Source organism: Heterodontus francisci, chromosome 13 (genome assembly GCF_036365525.1).
Source record: "Heterodontus francisci isolate sHetFra1 chromosome 13, sHetFra1.hap1, whole genome shotgun sequence".
Taxonomy (NCBI): domain Eukaryota; kingdom Metazoa; phylum Chordata; class Chondrichthyes; order Heterodontiformes; family Heterodontidae; genus Heterodontus; species Heterodontus francisci.
Window position 1 is genome coordinate 88,603,198 of NC_090383.1, and position 20,008 is coordinate 88,623,205.

Sequence of the window (20,008 nt, forward strand, 5' to 3'; positions counted from 1 at the left end):
AGGATGGTTTACCAGCTTCACATATGATTCCATTTATGACTGAGAGCTGTTTTGGTATTGTGCAGGTTGAGCACCTGATTGGAACTATTGAAGCATGGGGTTCTGGGAAAGATGGACACAGATGTGGGAATGCCAGCACATTCAAGGACTTTGCCAAGGAAAGGGAGGCTGGAGATGGGGCAATAATTTTCAAGGACAGCAGGCCAAGGGTTGTTTGTTTGAAGGGAAGGGGAACAGTGCGTGAGGAGACAGAACCATTAACACTATCAGCTAACAGTGTCAGGAAGGGAAGCTGGATGGTCAGTTTAGTGGGAATATGGTTGAGGGAGGAGATGGGTCTCATGGATAAGATAAATTCTGAGAGAAAGTAGGGAAAGATGCAAGTACAGGACTAGGGCAAGGAGTTTGACCTGGTGGGCTAGGGGGGAGGAGGAAGTGGCAGAGGCTGCTGAGCAGATGGTCTCCATCTTGGTGACAAAGAGGTACATGAGGTCCTTGCACTTGTTGAAGGTGAGTCTGGAGGAGACAGGGGATTAAGAAGATGGGTTTGTAGTGGAGAAAAGAAGCCTGGGGTTATCTTTGCACTCCAGGATGATTCTGAAATAGTGAGCAGTATTGGCAGAGGAGAGCAGGACCCAATAGTGCTTTATGTGGTCCAGCCAGATTTGGCGATGAAGGGTATCATGCCCAGGAAAGACATATCAAATTCCTACTTTTAAGATTTCTTGAAAGGACAAAAGGATTATTTCCAGATTAAGAGGTATCACTTACACCCATCCTGAAACCATCAAGAGACATTCCTGAATTGAATGGTTTCTTCTGAAACAAAGATGATGTCAAGTAGTTATATCATAACAGGGTTATACCCACTTAGACATCAATGGGTGACCATGGTTTCCACATCCTGTTCCATTGTGTGGTCACACCAGGCGGGAGGGCCATGTGTCAACTAACAAAGACTCTAATTTGATGGATTTTGACCTTTTAAAAGGGAACCCTATGGGGTGGGGAGATTTGGGGGGAGAAGTGAGAGAGAGAAAGATCACAACAACCTCATAGAAGGAGTCCTGCCAAGGGCTGTGGAAAGACCCAGCCTAAACAAGAAGCCCTGATGCTGATTCTACACTTCAACCTGGTGCAGCAGAGAACTGAAAGTGACTGCTGAGTTTGGCCCAGTGGGCTAGGGGAAGGGAGGGAGGTGGCAGGGGCGAAGTCGAGCAGTGTTAGTGGTGCAAATGGGCAGTCTTAGTGGTGGAACAGATATGAGAGATGAGGGATGTATTGAGGGAATGGCCAGGGTGAGCGAACGTATTGATTTTAATGAAGATTAGTGCATCACAGGTGGAGGTGATGGTTGAGCAGATCAGTAGGGGCAGAAATGTGGTGGTGAATGGAGAGCCAAAGGCTAAATAGTTAGAATTTTGAAAGTGCAGTTCTAAGTATATTGGGAGAGAGGTTTTATCCCCAGGGAAGTGTGCAGAACAGGGTGGGGAGGAGGAAGGAAGATGTGGATGAAGAACAATGCAAGGAAGTGATCAGGGATGCCCTTATCTGCGATTGACCCGATGATGGGAGCAGCGAGGTCACATGAGGTGACTGTGAATAGTAGTGGGGTAATTTATATGGAGGAAGAAATTTAAGGGATTAAAGCAGACTGTTTGCAACCCTGATGAATGATTGAATCCTGACCTGACCTTCCAACTCCATATGTGCTCAGTCATAAAATCTGGCTACTTTCACCTCCATAACATTGTCCTTCCCTGCCCTGGTTCGACCCATTTGCTACCTTTGTCACTTCCCGATTCAACTATTGCGATGCTCTCCTGATTGACCTCTCATCTCCACCCTCCATAAGTTTCAACTTATCCAAAACTCTTTTGCCTATATCCTATCCTAATCACTCCTGTCCTTGGAGATTTATATTGGCTCCAACTTCACCAATGCTTCCAGTTAAAAGTTGTTCTTGTGTTTAAATCATGGCCTTGTCCCTCCCTATTTCTGTTGCCTCCTGAAAACAAATCCCTCCAGAATTCTCTGTTCCCCTGACTTTGGCCTCTTCTCATTCTCTCTCCCTTTGGCCCACCCTTGTTGGCTGTGCCTGGAATTCTGTCTCTGAGCGTCTGTGTCTTCTCTGCTTTTAAACCCTCCTTTAAAATACACATCTTTGATCAAGCTTTTAGGTCTCCCCTCCGAATTTCTCCTTTGCCTTAGTGTCCATTTTTGTTTGATTATGCCTCTGTGAAATACTGAGACATATTAATATTGAGGGTGCTTTAGAAATGTAAGTTGTTAATTTCACTAATAAGTTAGCCAGCTGTTTTTCAGTTATCAGAAGTGGATAGTGAGGTAGGCCATAAATTTAAATTTTACACCTGGGCTATAGTACAACAGCATGCATTACTTGTGACGAGGAACCATCTTCTCTAAGTACCCTTGCAATACAAGATTGACCAGAGATACTGCAGTCTTGCCAGATTAGTTTGAGACTGTACTGCTCTAAATTGAAAGCTAAAATATAACTGAGACAGAGTAATTGCTGTATAATGTTTGTGATGGTGCGCAACAGACCAGTTTCTTGACTTACATGTATACAGTTAGGCTGATACTGGTGCCTCTCCAGTCTGCTATCTGCTGCAGATGCACACTATCTAGTGTTCAGAATGTGAAGTATGTAGCTTCCCTGTGGTCTTTGAAGCAAGGTCACATTAGGGCACTGGCAACTGAAGTAAAGCTGGTTGAAATTTTACTGTATCTCCTTTGCTTTTACTATCAATTGCACTACTTCACTAAATGTATTCAGGTAGTGCAATGACCATATTTGAAGATTGATCTTAAATTTGTGAAAATTTATGTGCAATTTGTACTTTTTAATGTATGTATTTGTGTCCTCTAAGTAAAAAGGAGTGGCTTTTATTGATATGGGAGCTTTCTATAGATAGATGTGACATGTGCAACAGATTTTATGGCTGTTATTCCATTTGCATTACAAAGCTTCTTGATGAAATTTGCTTATATGGACTTTCAAATCTGGCAAAAATTTGGGAGCTTTTTGCTTCATATTGCTATAACAAATAGATTGCGGCCTCTAAACGGAGACATGACTTTACGTTGGAGTCAATTTTTAATATATTGCTTTACATGTGTCTCCAGGCAACTGGGATGCCTGTGGATGATCTGAAGTTCTCATGCTGACATCCTCTGACTATAGGATGAGATTAGATTTCAAAGGTCCAAGGGTCCGTAGCAGTCAAATAGCAGAACTTGGACTGGTTGAATAGAGATAACCTGCTCTAAATTTGTTCAGAAGTAATACTGTAAATGCAGTAGAATATATAGAGAAACAACCCAATCAGAATTTCAGTGGACATGTGCTTTAGTACTTTAGCTGACGATTTGTTTCTGTTTTAAGTTGTAACAGTGATTTTTACTTTGATGCACCTTAGTATCTTAGTGCTGTTTTAATCATTGATATTACATTTGGTATTGCATCATTTTCCAGTCCTCACTGGATATGGGTGTGGTGCTGGAGGTTTGGGAGACTGCTAGCATTGTACCTCTGTTTAAAAAGGGAGCGAGGGATAGACTGAAATAATTACAGGACAGTCAGTCTAATCTCAGTAGTGGACAAATTATTGGAATCACTTCTGAGAGACAAGATAAACTGTCACTTAGAAAGGCACAGATTAATCAAAGATAGTCAGCGTGGATTAAGGGAAGATCTTGTCTGACCAACTTGATCGAATTTTTTGAAGAAGTAGCGAGGAAGATTGATAGGGTAGTCTACTTTGATTTTTAGCAAGGCTTTTGACAAGGTCCCACATGGCAGACTGGTTTAAAAAAAAAAGCCCATGGGATCCAGGGAAATGTAGCAAGGTGGATACAAAATTGGCTCAGTGGCAGGAAACAAAGGGTCGTTGTTGACGGGTGTTTTTGTGGCTGGAGGACTGTTTCCGGTGGCGTTCTGCAGGGCTTGGTACTGGGTCCCCTGTTTTTTGTGGTATATGTTAACCATCTGGATGTAAATGTTGGGGGCATGATCAAGAAGTTTACAGATGACACAAAGATTGGCCATGTTGTAGATGGTGAGGATCGTTGTAGGCTGCAGCAAGATATTGATGGACTGGTCAAGTGGGCAGAAAAGTGGCAAATGGAATTCAACCTGGAGAAGTGTGAGGTGATGCATTTGGGGAGGTCAAACAAGGCAAAGGAATACACGATTAGTGGGAGAATACTGAGAGGTGAAGAGGAAGTGAGGGACCTTGGAGTGAATGTCCACAGATTCCTGAAGGTAGCAGTGCAGGTTGATAAGGTGGTTAAGAAAGCATATGCACTTCTTTCCCTTATTAGCTGAGGTACAGGGAGGTTATGCTGGGACTGTATAAATCATTGGTTAGGCCATAACTTGAGTACTGTGTGCAGTTCTGGTCACCTCATTACAGAAAGGATGTAATTGCACTAGAGAGAGTACAGAGGAAATTTATGAGGATATTGCCAGGACTGGAAAAATGCAGCTATGAGGAAAGATTGGATATGCACATATGAATTAGGAGCAGGAGTAGGCCACTCAGCTCCTTGAGCCTGCTCCGCCATTCAGTAAGTTCATGGCTGAACTGATTTCTCCACATTACCACCTACCCCTGATAACCTTTCACCTCCTTGCTTATCAAGAATCTAGCTACCTCTGCCTTAAACATATTCAAAGACTCTGCTTCCACTGCCTTTTGATGAAGAGAGCTCCAAAGACTCATGAATCTTAGAGAAAAAATTTCTCCTCATCTGTCTTAAATGGGCGATCCCTTATTTTTAAACAGTGACCCGTGGTTCTAGATTCTCCCACAAGAGGAAACATCCTTTCCGCACCCACCCTGTCAAGACCCCTCGGGATGTTGTATGTTTCAATCAAATTGCCTCTTACTCTTCTAAATTCCAGCGGATACAAGCACGTGTAACTTCCTCATAAGATAGCCTGCCCATTCCAGGTATCCGTCTAGTAAACCTCAGAACTGCTTCCAACGCATTTACATCCTTCCTTAAATAAGGAGACCAATACTGTACACAATACTCCAGATGTGGTCTCACCAATGTCCTGTATAGCTGCCTACTTTTGTATTCAATTCCCCTCACAAATGATAACATTCTATTAGCTTTCCTAATTACTTGCTGTACCTGCATACTCGTCTTTTGCGATTCATGCACTAGGACACCCAGATCTCTCTATCTCAGAGCTGTGCAATCTCTCACCATTTAGATAATATGCTTCTTTGTTGTTGTTCCTGCCAAAATGGACAACTTTGCATTTTCCCATATTATACTTCATCTGCCAGATTTTGCCCACTCACTTAACCTATCTATATCCTTCTGTAGCCACCTCATGTCCTCTTCACAACCTACTTTCTTACCTATCTTTGTGTCATCAGCAAATTTAGCAACCATACCTTTGGTCCCTTCATTGAAGTCATTTATATAAATTGTAAAAAGTTGAGGCCCTAGCGCACATCCTTGTGGCATACCACTCGTTACATCTTGCCAACCAGAAAATGAGCTATTTATGCCTACTCTCTGTTTCCTGTTAGCTAGCCAATCTTCTATCCATGTCGATATGTTATCCCCTACACCATGAGCTTTTTTTTTTGCAATAACCTTTGACATGGCACCTTATCAAATGCCTTCTGTACAATACATCCACCGGTTCCCCTTCATCCACAACACATGTAACTCCCTCAAAGAACTCCAATAAATTGATTAAACATGATTTCCCTTTAACAAAACCATGTTGACTTTGCCTGATTACCTTCAATTTTTCTAAGTGCCCTGCTATAACATCTTTACTAATAGCTTCTAACATTTTCCCAAGACAGATGTTAATCTAACTGGCCTGTAGTTTTCTGCTTTCTGTCTGTCTCCCTTTTTGAATAAAAGAGGGGCTGGGGTTGTTCTTGGAATAGAGAAGGTTTAGGGGAGATCTGATTGAAATGTACAAAATTGCGAGGGGCCTGAATACAGTGGATGTGAAGGACCTATTTACACTAGCAGAGAGGTCAGTAAACAAAATTGAAATTTTTTTTTGAGTCTATGATCAAATCTACTAGATAATTAAATATAGGATCAAGAAGTGGCACAAACCTTCCAGCTTGTCACAAAAACCCAACTGGTTCACCAGTGTCCTTCAGGGAAGGAAACCTCTCGCCCCTACACATTCTGGCCTACATGTGACTCCAGTCATGCTATGTGGATGAATCTAAATGCCCTCTGAAGTGCACCACTGTTGACCAAATGTTAAAAGACATTAGGTGTCTGTGTGCGATACCATTGACTTCACAAGGCATGTGCCTTGCTTTATGCTTCAATATGTATTCTTACTGCTTGGATGACGACCGAAGGGCATCCTTGGAACTCGTGCATGAACAAGGACTCTGCCTTCTTAGGGGAACTGATTTTATTTTTTTAAAAGGAAACAAATAATGTTTGGCTGTCTCCAAGGTCGCCATATTGAGGGTAGTCTTCAGTCTGACCACTGCATCACCATCCAAGCAATATTTCTTGTTAGTACTGGTGATGAGATTTTGCCAAGCTGCTTTGGTTGTGTCCTGAGGAAATCTTCCAGCAGGATCTAATGCCCTTTTCTTTTAGAGAGCTGTGAGATCATTCTCTAACTGTTTTTCTTGACATAATTTGTGATTAAAGGTTTCAAAAAGAAAAGATAGGTGCTGGACAACCTTCAGTTGAACAGAACATCTTTAGGTGGAGTGGTCAAACCTACTTACCTCAATACAAAAAGCAGAAGAACATTAATATTCTTTGTGTTAAAGTGCAAAAGAAATATAGCTCGAGCTTGATACTGCACACGAAAGTTGCATTGACAATAAGGGCGACACTGGGTCCTGTTAAAATCAAGCCATTTTTCAATACTCTTGGTTGTTTTAAGGAGGCACAAAGATGCATGTGCAGATTTGTTTCTTTGTAGTTGACACTGGTGTAATATTGAGAATGCATTCTTGGAATATGAGGGATAGATGGCGATGGGGTGTGGTCAATATTTAGGAATATGGCAATGGTTTGGTGAAAGTTAAAATGAAATATGAGAGAAACAAATTAAAGGGAAGGAGACTGAGAATGGGAAAATGTAAATGACTAGCTTCACTACATAAATAGGATGGGTGTTTGGATTCTAGTTCTGTAAATTAACTCTCAAGCTCTAACTCTGTTTTAATTAACCTCAACCCTGATAGCAAAAATTATGTTAACTGAAGATAGATCCCACAGTTTAAACATGTGAAGTGTGCACAAGATTCATCAGGAATGTTCAGGCAGCCCAGTTGCTTCATTATTTCTCTTTACTATTTCTCTGCACTATTTGGTCAGTTGTATTCAAATTAACTGAAAAAATGCTAGAAGCCAAGTTTCAAAAGCTGTATTTAGGTAATGCTTTTTTTCAGTTTGTTGTTTTTGGGAGTTGAATTTTGAAAGCCTTGAAGGTGAACAAAAAGGCTCTGTTTACCGTCGCGTATTTTATTAATGGTTAATTCTAATTAGTGACAATTGTGACAGGAGAGCAGGAAAGATAGACAGACATGCATGCAGACGGACCTCACTTAATATATAAACCAGTTCTGCTGAGCCTGGGACCCCCTTCATCCAGTGTTGTCAGAACAGTGCTGTTATTTTTGCTACATCCTCATTGCCAGGAAGCTCCAGTAATCCATCAATGAGCTGAACCCCACATGCCACATCATAATTCTCGATCTCAGATATTACTCTTTATAGTTTCACCAAACTCAAAGTTCAACCTCTGATTTTCAACTGCTTATCCCCCAAATCCTTCATCAAACCTGGTGCTACCCAAAGCCCAGGACCAACCTTCCAGTGCAGCTAAACCCCAAAGTGTTGCAAAATACTAGGCACCTGCTACATTTTGTTTACCATTTTGCTATGCAGCCTCAGCTTTAGAAATGGTAAGGGATAAAAATTAAATATCTATAGGTAAAGGAGTATTGTGTGTATACGTGTGTATGTACATATAGTACATATGTACAAACAACATGAAAAAAGGAAAGAAGGTACCAGCCCTTCGCTTTGCAAGCTGGAACGTCAGAACTATGTGTCCTGGCCTGTCGGAAGACCTTACACAAATCAACGATTCTCGGAAGACCGCCATCATTAACAACGAGCTCAGTAGACTCAATGTGGACATTGCAGCACTTCAGGAGACTCGCCTCCCCGCGAGTGGCTCTCTAGCAGAGCAAGACTACACCTTCTTCTGGCAGGGCAGGGATCCTGAAGAACCAAGACAGCATGGAGTGGGCTTCGCCATCAGAAACTCCTTGCTCAGCATGATAGAGCCTCCCTCAAATGGCTCGGAACGCATACTGTCCATCCGACTGCTCACCACCTCTGGTCCAGTACACCTACTCAGCATCTATGCTCCAACACTCTGTTCCGCACCTGAAGCTAAAGACCAGTTCTATGAACAACTCCATAACATCATTAGCAGCATCCCCAACACCGAACACCTATTCCTGCTGGGGGACTTTAATGCCAGGGTTGGGGCCGACCATGACTCATGGCCCTCCTGCCTTGGGCGCTATGGCGTTGGAAGGATGCATGAGAACGGGCAGAGACTGCTTGAGTTGTGTACCTATCATAACCTCTGCATCACCAACTCGTTCTTTCACACTAAACCCTGTCACCAGGTTTCATGGAGGCACCCAAGATCACGTCGTTGGCACCAGCTAGACCTCATTGTCACAAGGCGAGCCGCCTTAAACAGTGTTCAAATCACACGCAGCTTCCACAGTGCGGACTGCGACACCGACCACTCCCTGGTGTGCAGCAAGGTTAGACTCAGACCAAAGAAGTTGCATCATTCCAAGCAGAAGGGCCACCCGCGCATCAACACGAGCAGAATTTCTCACCCACAGCTGTTACAAAAATTTCTAAATTCACTTGTAACAGCCCTTCAAAACACTCCCACAGGGGATGCTGAGACCAAGTGGGCCCACATCAGAGACGCCATCTATGAGTCAGCTTTGACCACCTACGGCAAAAGTGCGAAGAGAAATGCAGACTGGTTTCAATCTCATAATGAAGAGCTGGAACCTGTCATAGCCGCTAAGCGCATTGCACTTTTGAACTACAAGAAAGCCCCCAGCGATTTAACATCCGCAGCACTTAAAGCAGCCAGAAGTACTGCACAAAGAACAGCTAGGCGTTGCGCAAACGACTACTGGCAACACCTATGCAGTCATATTCAGCTGGCCTCAGACACCGGAAACATCAGAGGAATGTATGATGGCATGAAGAGAGCTCTTGGGCCAACCATCAAGAAGATCACCCCCCTCAAATCTAAATCGGGGGACATAATCACTGACCAACGCAAACAGATGGACCGCTGGGTTGAGCACTACCTAGAACTGTACTCCAGGGAGAATGCTGTCACTGAGACTGCCCTCAATGCAGCCCAGCCTCTACCAGTCATGGATGAGCTGGACATACAGCCAACCAAATCGGAACTCAGTGATGCCATTGATTCCCTAGCCAGCGGAAAAGCCCCTGGGAAGGACAGCATTACCCCTGAAATAATCAAGAGTGCCAAGCCTGCTATACTCTCAGCACTACATGAACTGCTATGCCTGTGCTGGGACGAGGGAGCAGTACCCCAGGACATGCGCGATGCCAACATCATCACCCTCTATAAAAACAAAGGTGACCGCGGTGACTGCAACAACTACCGTGGAATCTCCCTGCTCAGCATAGTGGGGAAAGTCTTTGCTCGAGTCGCTCTGAACAGGCTCCAGAAGCTGGCCGAGCGCGTCTACCCTGAGGCACAGTGTGGCTTTCGTGCAGAGAGATCGACTATTGACATGCTGTTCTCCCTTCGTCAGATACAGGAGAAATGCCGTGAACAACAGATGCCCCTCTACATTGCTTTCATTGATCTCACCAAAGCCTTTGACCTCGTCAGCAGACGTGGTCTTTTCAGACTACTAGAAAAGATCGGATGTCCACCAAAGCTACTAAGTATCATCACCTCATTCCATGACAATATGAAAGGCACAATTCAACATGGTGGCTCCTCATCAGAGCCCTTTCCTATCCTGAGTGGTGTGAAACAGGGCTGTGTTCTCGCACCCACACTTTTTGGGATTTTCTTCTCCCTGCTGCTTTCACATGCGTTCAAATCCTCTGAAGAAGGAATTTTCCTCCACACAAGATCAGGGGGCAGGTTGTTCAACCTTGCCCGTCTAAGAGCGAAGTCCAAAGTACGGAAAGTCCTCATCAGAGAACTCCTCTTTGCTGACGATGCTGCTTTAACATCTCACACTGAAGAATGCCTGCAGAGTCTCATCGACAGGTTTGCGTCTGCCTGCAATGAATTTGGCCTAACCATCAGCCTCAAGAAAACGAACATCATGGGGCAGGATGTCAGAAATGCTCCATCCATCAATATTGGCGACCACGCTCTGGAAGTGGTTCAAGAGTTCACCTACCTAGGCTCAACTATCACCAGTAACCTGTCTCTAGATGCAGAAATCAACAAGCGCATGGGTAAGGCTTCCACTGCTATGTTCAGACTGGCCAAGAGAGTGTGGGAAAATGGCGCACTGACACGGAACACAAAAGTCCGAGTGTATCAGGCCTGTGTCCTCAGTACCTTGCTCTACGGCAGCGAGGCCTGGACAACGTATGCCAGCCAAGAGCGACGTCTCAATTCATTCCATCTTCGCTGCCTTCGGAGAATACTTGGCATCAGGTGGCAGGACTATATCTCCAACACAGAAGTCCTTGAAGCGGCCAACATCCCCAGCTTATACACACTACTGAGTCAGCGGCGCTTGAGATGGCTTGGCCATGTGAGCCGCATGGAAGATGGCAGGATCCCCAAAGACACATTGTACAGCGAGCTCGCCACTGGTATCAGACCCACCGGCCGTCCATGTCTCCGTTATAAAGACGTCTGCAAACGCGACATGAAATCGTGTGACATTGATCACAAGTCGTGGGAGTCAGTTGCCAGCATTCGCCAGAGCTGGCGGGCAGCCATAAAGACAGGGCTAAATTGTGGCGAGTCGAAGAGACTTAGTAGTTGGCAGGAAAAAAGACAGAGGCGCAAGGGGAGAGCCAACTGTGCAACAGCCCCAACAAACAAATTTCTCTGCAGCACCTGTGGAAGAGCCTGTCACTCCAGAATTGGCCTTTATAGCCACTCCAGGCGCTGCTTCACAAACCACTGACCACCTCCAGGCGCGTATCCATTGTCTCTCGAGATAAGGAGGCCCAAAAGAAAAAAATAACATATAGTATTTAGAATGGACTATGATCAGTCATTGTAAATTGCCATTACATCAAATTTGTGTGTATATTTTGATATAATTATATAGTGCCTTTCATGACCGTGAGCTGTCCCAAAGTGTCAGTTCTGGCTCAGTGGGTAACATTCTCACCTGAGTCAGAAGGTTATGAGTTCAAATCACACTGCAGAGACTTAAGCACATAGTCTAGGCTCTCACTCAATGCAGTACTGAGGGAATGCTGGGGTGCCGTCTTTCAAATGAGACATTAAACTGCAGCCCCATCTGCCCCCTCAGGTGGATGTAAAAAATCCCATGTCATAATGTCGAAGAAGAAGAGGGGCGTTATCTCCAGTGTGGTGGCCAATGTTTATCCCTTAACATCACGAAAACAGATTATCTGGTTATTATCACATTGCTATTTGCAAATTGGCTGCTGTGTTTCCTACATTACAGCAGTGACTACACTTCAGAAGTATTCATTTGGCTTTGGAACGTCCTGAGGTCATGAAAGGCACCACATAAAAGCAAGTTTTTCTTTCCTTACAGCTAATGATCACCCTCTTCCACCTGGCTGAACTTGTTTTCACATTCAACAACTTCTCCTTCAACTCCACTCACTTCCTCCTCAATAAAAGATGTTGCTGAGGTACCCGCATGGGCCGTAATTATGCCTGTCTTTTTGTGGGGTATGTCGAACATTCCTTGTTCCAGTCCTATTCAGGCCCCCTCCCCCAACTTTCTTTCTGGTACATTGACTGTATCAATGCCATTTCATGCTCTTGCCCTGAACTGGAAAACGTCTTCAACTTTTTGCTTGCAATTTCCACCCTTCTCTTACCTTCTTAAAGTCCATCTCTGACACTTCCCTTCCCTTCCTCGACTTCTTTGTCTCCATCTCTGGGGCTGTCCCCTAATATTCATTATAAGCTCACCGACTCCCATAGCAATCTCGAATACACTTCCTCACATCCTGCCTCCTGTAAGGACTCCATTCCATTCTTCCAGTTTCTCTGTCTCCGATGCATCTGTTCTGATGATGCAACATTCCACAACAGCACCTCTGATGTGTCTTCCTTTTTCGTCAACTGAGGATTCCCCCCCGCACTGTGATTGACAGGGCCCTCGACTATGTCTGACACATTTCCTGCACTTCTGCCCTCACCTCTTCCCCTCCCTCCCAGAACCCCAACAGGGTTCCCCTAGTCCTCACTTTCCACTCCGCCAGCTTTCACATCCAAAGAACCATTCTCCGCCAGTTCCACCACCTCCAGCGTGATGCCAACACCAAACACATCTTCCCCTTCCCTCCACTGTCAGCATTCCGAAGGGACCATTCCTTTTATGGCGTCCTGGTCTACTCCGCCATCACCCCTGACACCCCGTCCCCTTCCCATGCAATCGCAGGGTGTGTAATATCAGCCATTTTATGTCCTCTCTCCTCCCCTCACCAACCAAGGTCCCAAACACTCCTGCCAGATGAAGCAGTGATTTACTTGTACTTCTTTCAATTTAGCATACTGTATTTGTTGCTCACAATGCAGGAGCCTCTACATTGGGGAGACCAAACACAGATTGGGTGATCGCTTTGTGGAACACCTCCACTCAGTCCGCAAGCATGACCCCAAGCTTTCAGTTGCTTGGCGTTTTAATTCAACACCCTGCTGTCACACCCATGTTTCTGTCCTTGGTCTGCTGCAGTATTCCAGTGAAACTTGACGCAAGCTCGAGGAACAGTACCCCGTCTTCCGATTAGGCACTCTACAGCCTTTTGGACTGAACAATTTCAGAGCATGACTGCTATTTTATTTTTTTGATTTTATTTTTTAACCATATGTCTGTCTTAAACTTGTTTTTCATGTTTTCGCTATTGTTCATTATTCTGTCATGAACACACTCTCTGGATTAATGCTTTGTATTTTACTACAACTATTAGCACTTCCTTTGCCTTCTGTTGCATGACATCTCTGCCATTTAACCTTTCCTGCCCTTTGTCGTATTACACACCTTCCCTCTTGTTTTTCTTCCCCTCCTCTCCCTTTCACTTGCTCAGTGATGTAGTGGTATAGTCACTGGACTAGTATTGCTCTGGGGACATGAGTTCGAATCCTACCACAACAGAAGGTGAAATTTGAATTCAATTAATAAATCTGGAATTAAAAGCAAATCTAATGATGGCCGTGAAACCATTGTCGATTGTCGTAAAAACCCGTCAGAAGGTTATCCGAGTGGATAGCCAGAGACTTTTTCCCCAGGGCGGAAAGGGCTATCACCAGGGGGCATAATTTTAAGGTGATTGGAGGAAGGTTTCGGGGAGATGTCAGAGGTAGGCTCTTTACACAGAGAGTGGTGGGTGCGTGGAATGCGGTGGTAGTAGAAGCAGATACATTAGGGACATTTAAGCGACTCATGGATAGGTACATGGATGATAGTAGAATGAAGGGTATGTAGGTAGTTTGATCTTAGAGTAGGTTAAAGGTTCGGCACAACATTGTGGGCTGAAGGGCCTGTACTGTACTGTACTGTTCTATGTTCTATGTTCACTAATGTCCTTTAGGGAAGGAAATCTGCTGTCCTTACCTGGTCTGGACTACAAGTGACTCCAGACCCACAGCAATGTGGTTGACTCTTAAATGCCCTCTGTAATGGTCGAGCAAACCACTCAGTTGTATCTAACTGCTACAAAGTTGATTGCAGCGGTTCAAGAAGGCAGCTCACTACCACCTTCTCAAGGGAAATTAGGGATGGGCAATAAATGCTGGCCTCGCCCACATCCCATGAACGAATAAAAAAAACCTATTACATTTCTAACCGTTGCAAGTTCTGATGAAAGGTCACAGACCTGAAATGTTAACTCTGTGTGTCTCTTCACAGATGCTGCCAGACCTGCTAAATATTTCCAGCACTTTCTGTTTTTATTACTTTTGAAGTGTAGTCTCTGTTGTAATATAGAAACCCAGCAGCTAATTTGCACACAAGTTCCCATAAATAGCAATGAAATAAATGACCAGATAATTTTTTTTGCTGTTGGCAGAGGAATAAATGTTGACCAGGAGAATTCCCCTGTTAGTTTCTTTTTTAATAGTTCTATGGAATCTTTTATTTACATCTGAGAAGGAAATGGGGTCATTTAATCCGAGGTCTCTGGAGTAAGGCATGACCTTCTGATTGGATGAAGAGTGCTACTATTGAGCAATTCTGACACCTTAAACATAAATAACGTATTGTTAGAAAACAGAAATGTTGTGATATCACTGTGCCAGATTGCAAGTTTAGTGTTCACCATTGCTAATTTATGTACAGTTTTGTGCTTTGGACTTGTTGCCACAGGGCTGGGCTAAGCTTGTTTCACTTGGAATACTTACTTGGGAGAGAGGAGGCTTTTTGCTTGAGACCCAGAAAGAATGGTGCAGTAGTGTGGGTTTATATTTTGTTATGCTGAAGTGCATGCTTAATTCTACTCTGCACACTGTTGCTTGTGTTGAGCTCCGCTAACTCATTTCTTCTTCCTTCTCTTCTCCCAAAATACAAACGTCTTGCAAGTCTTAACTGTTGACTTTTCTAACTAATGCAAGAATATTCAGTACCAATTCTAAGTAATGTAAGTTCAGATATTGTACATAATGGTGATGATCCGTGAGGTTTTTACATTTTGACAAAATAGTTTAATGCCAGATTCATGAAAGAAGAATTTGCCCCCCCAACTCCAATGTTCTAATTATTTTTGTGCACCCCTTCACCACCACCACCCCAAACATCAGTTAGATGGCCTGATTCTGAAACCTGTAAAACAATTGGATATGCACAACTATGCTGTCAACATTCCTGCTATAGGTGCTGTGTCCAGAAAATGCATAACAAATATATAAATTGATGTTCAGTGTAGCCAAAGCTCCAGCTGTATCATGAGCAGGTGCATAAGAATTCTGTTTTTTAAAACTTCGACACTTGCAGAGCTTGATGTCTTCGGTAGTGTGTATTGTTAAAGTTGTCCCCCCAAAAATCTAGTAGATTGCATTTTAACTTGGTTTGTGTCTTTACAGATCTATCAAGTGTTCTTCTACACTTGAATTTCTATTAGAGGGTGCATCATGCTTGTGAACATAAAATAGTTTTATGCATTGGTTTAGCTTGGTGACTTATTACAGGAATCATATGGTGGAAAATAAAATTTAGATCGAAATAATAGAATCTAGGAATAGAAGAGTGGTTGTAAACCATAACTATAGATATCAATGTAACCACTGAATGAGCAATCCTCTTGGACAGTTTTATAAGACTGGAGTATAGAAAGAAAGACTTGCGTTTATATAGTGCCTTTCACAACCTCAGGATGTCCCAAAGCGCTTTACTGTGAAGTACTTTTTGAAGTGTAGTCATTGTTGTAGTGGAGGAAACAAGGCAGCCAATTTGCACTTGAAAGGTCCCACAAACAGCAATGTGTTAAAGACCAGATGATCTGTTTTTGGTGATGTTGATTGAGGAATAAATATTGATTAAAACTTTGGGGATAACTCCCCTCTTCAAAATAGTGCCCTGGGATCTTTTATATCAGCCTGAGAAGGCAGGTAGAGCCTTGGTTTAACATCCCATGTAAAAGACAGTACCTCTGATAATGCAGCACTCCCTTAGTACTGCACTAGAGTGCCAGCCTAGACTTTTGTGCTCAAATTTCTGGAGTGGAGCTTGAATGCACTGCCTTTGGTTTCAGAGGCAAGGGTGCTACCTACCCACTGAACCATGGCTGACATATCTAGGAAGAGATAATAGACCCTCCTGGTGTGGAAGCATTGTGAAGAAAGGGGCAGTTTCGAATGGTTCTAAAAGTTGCTAAGTCGTTATAAAGTTTCATTTGGCTCTCATAGGTTTGTAATAAAGATTTTCTGTGCTGGTATTTTGAGAGTTTTGAATTTATGTGAAAGAGAACTGAAGATTGTATTATAGAAAAACTTAAAAAAAACTGTAGTGAAAACCATAGCTAAGCAAATCTGTGTATCTTCCAAAATAAACCACCAATAGAAGACCCTAATTTCCAATTTATACCAGCCAGTGCCAACTGGCTGCTCTTGTGTTATAACAGAGCCAGTTGTTAATTGCCTAAAATCCAGAGTTAACCATCATTTATTGAATTAAAGTTGCTGGAGTGTGCCTAGGTTAAGGCAAATGTGTTGGTGCATTCTACTACATTTTGCCCCTAGTCTTTTTGTGCTCGCAGTAATCACCAGGATCAATTTCATGAGTTATCTGTCCTCATTATAATTGTCTTCAGGTGCTACATGTTATTACGATCACTGGATCATATTCAATTTACAAATTTTCTTTGGAGCATCATGGATGTATTTCAGCCTAGCTAGATAGAATATAGTAAGCAATTTCCATGTTTGCTCTGTAAATTGTTGTCTATTTTGAAATTATAATTTTCCTATAAAACACATTTTAACAGCTATAAGCCTTTGAAGATTAGTGATTTCTTCAGTTAATATGTTTTGTGTTTTATCCTGTGCAGAGGAAATGGAGGAAGAACTGGAAACAACAAGTATTTTAGATTTGACAGAGAAACAAAGACATCAGCTTAAACACCGGGAGATATTTCTATCTCGCCAATACGAGTCCCTTCCGGCCACACACATAAGGTATGAAATTGCACTAATAGAATAAATTAATTTGTGCTGAATCCTATCTTGCGGATTATTCCATTGTTTATATAGAGATGATTATAGACATTTGATTTTTTTTTTAGGTAGGGAAACCTCAATATGCTGAGATACTTTGCCAATTCATTCAGATCCTTTTTACAAAAAGAAATGCAATTGAGTGTTCAGTTACTTTATTAATCCAGTTAAATTTGTCATTGGCAGCTGTGGTTATATTGTGCCACCATGAATGGTATTTGAGTACATAAAGACAGTTAAGTTGCTGAGATACAATTGCTTGCAAGGAATTTATACGTTTAAATTGTATTGACTTTTAAAACTTTTGATTGATTTTCTATTAAGCGTAGTATTCATTAAAATTTAAAAGCATTTTCAGTAAATTTAACACCAACAACTTGTACTTTTAACATAGTAAAATGTCTCAAGGGGCATTATCAGACAAAATTTGGCACCGACGTACTTTGTCAAAGAGGTAGGTTTTAAGGAGCGTCTTAAAGGAGAAAGAGAGACAGAGAGGTTTAGGAAGGGAATTCCAGAGCATTAGGGCCTTTGCAGCTGAAGGCACAGCCACCAGTGGCTGAGTGATTAAAATTCGGGATGCTCAAGAGGCCAGAACTGGTGGAGCGTAGATAACTTGGAGGGTTGTAGGGCTGGAGGTGGTTACAGAGATGGGGAGAGGCAAACCATGGAGGGATTTGAAAGCAAGGATGAGAATTTTAAAATCGAGGCATTGCTTTACTGGGTGCCAATGTAAGTCAGTGAGCACAGGCACTTGCTGTGAGTTGGGACACCGGCAGCAGAGTTATGGATGACCTCAAGTTTATGGAGGGTAGAACTAGGGAGGTAGGCCAGGAATACATTGGAATAGTCAAGTCCAGAGGTAACAAAGGCAAGGATGAGGGTTTCGCCAGCAGATGAGCTGAGACAGGGGTGGTATTGGGCGATGTTACAGAGGCTTTGGGTCAAAAAGAACTCCCTTCCTAACAGCACTGTGGGTGTATCCACACCAGATGGACTGCAGCGGTTCAAGAAGGCAGCTCATCACCTTCTCAAGGGCAATTAAGGATGGATAACAAATACTGGCCTTGCCAGTGACACTCATGCCCCATGAAAGAATAAAAAAAAAGGCAGAAATAGGCAGTCAGTATTGTCCAGCATATGTGTTCACAACCTGATCTGAGTCAAATGAAACCAAGGTTGTGAACATTCTTGTTTAGTCTCAGAAAGCTGCTAGGGAGAGGAGTGGTTAGGAAGCAGGTTTGTGGCGGGACTGAAGACCGTGGCTTCGATCTTCCCAATCTTTAATTGGAGGCAGTTTCTGCTCAACCAGTCGGATGTCGGATAAGCAGACTGACAATTTAAGGGGGTGGGGAGAGGTGGTGATGAGGTAGAAATGTGTGTCAGCACACTTGTGGAAATTGGCAATGTTTTTGGATGATGTTGTCAAGGACAGCATATAGATATGAAATAGGAGAGGGCCTAATTTTAAATTCTTATGAGACACCAGAGGTAATGGTGTGAGAGTGGGAAAAGAAGCCATTGCTGGTGATTCTATGGCCTGGACTGAATTGATGAGAATGGAACCAAGTGAGTCCGATTCCACTCAGCTGGATGGCGTCGGAGGAGGATAGTGTGGTCAACTGCATTAAAGGCTGCAGACAGGTTGAGAAGGATGAGTTTACCTTTGTCACAGTCAATTAGGATGCCATTTAGGACTTGGATAGGAGCCTAATCGATACTGTGGCAGGGGAAGAAATCTGATTGGGGGAATTCAAACATGGCGTTCCAGGAAAGATGGCCATGATTTGGGAGATGCAACAAGTTCAGAGGCTTTGTAGAGGAAAGGGAGGTTGGAACTGGGGTGGTAGTTTGCAAGGATGGAGGGGTCAAAGGTTTTTTTTTCTTTGGAGAAAGGGGGGATGACAGTAGATTTGAACCAGAGTGCGTACAGTATCTGAGGAGAGAATCGTCCATAGTATCAGCTAACATGGGAGCTAGGAAGGGAAGTTGGATGGTCAGCAGTTTTGTGGGAATAGGATTGAGGGAACAGGAGGTGGGTCTCTGGACAAGATGAGCTTGGAGAGGGCATGAGGGGAGATGGGAGAGAAACTGGAGAAAGATGCGAGTTCAGATTTAGGTTAGGGGTAGCTTTTAGAGGAAATTTGACCTGGTGGGCTAGGGGAAGGAAGGGAAGCAGCAGAGGCAACTGATCGGGTGGCCTCAATCTTAGTGACAAAGAAATCCGTGAGTTCCTCGCACATGTTGAAGGTGAGGGTAGAGAAGACTGGGGAAACTGATTTAACAAGACAATTTGCAGTAGAGAAAAGAAACCAGGAGTCATCTTTGCATTCCAGGCTCATCGTGGAATGCAGTGAGCAGTTTTGGCAGATGAGAGTGGTCCATGACAGTGCTTTATGCTTTAAGAAAATCATTATCATACTTTGTTTAGTAGTTTAGCTACAGATGAATTTTACTGTCCTGGCTGATATGTATGCAAACATTCCATAAGGCTTTTAAATATTTGGGATCACATTACATGTAATTAAAATCTACAGCACAGAAACAGGCCATTTGATCCAACTGGTCCACACTGGTGTTTAAATACTGCACAAGCCATCTCCACTCTTAACTTCCTCTTCCCACCCTAACCCCTTGATCCCTCTATTTTTTCCTCATAAGTGCATTAAGCTTTCCCTTAAATGCTATCTGCTTCTATCACTCCATATGGCAATGATACCTGCATTCTCACCACTATGTTTGAAACCCTCCATTGGGTTTCCGTCCCTTCCACAGTACGAAATTACTCTTATTGGAGTCACAAATGATATCCTGAGATAAAGGTAAGCTAACATTCCTTTTCGACCTGTCTGCAGTCCTTGACTCGGTTGACCATACCATCCTCCTTCAACTCCTCTCCACTGTTGACCAGCTGGATGGGAGTGCACTCGCCTGGTTCCATTCTTATTCTCTGGCTACGTTTAGATAAATAACCTGCAATGGCTTCTCTTCCCACTGCTACACCATTACTTCTGGTGGCCCCCTCCTATTTCTCATCTACACGCTGCT

At 43.3% G+C, this 20,008-nt stretch overlaps 1 protein-coding gene across 14 annotated transcripts in view; it reads left to right on the top strand.

Moving 5' to 3' along the window:
• mta3 (metastasis associated 1 family, member 3) overlaps window positions 1–20,008 on the top strand; it is a 366,201-nt gene that overhangs the window by 34,992 nt on the left and 311,201 nt on the right. For all 14 annotated transcript variants that reach the window (XM_068045144.1, XM_068045146.1, XM_068045152.1 and 11 more), the window contains exon 4: window positions 16,795–16,921. In XM_068045144.1, the coding sequence (XP_067901245.1) occupies window positions 16,795–16,921 (127 nt within the window). The remainder of the gene's footprint in view (window positions 1–16,794; window positions 16,922–20,008) is intronic.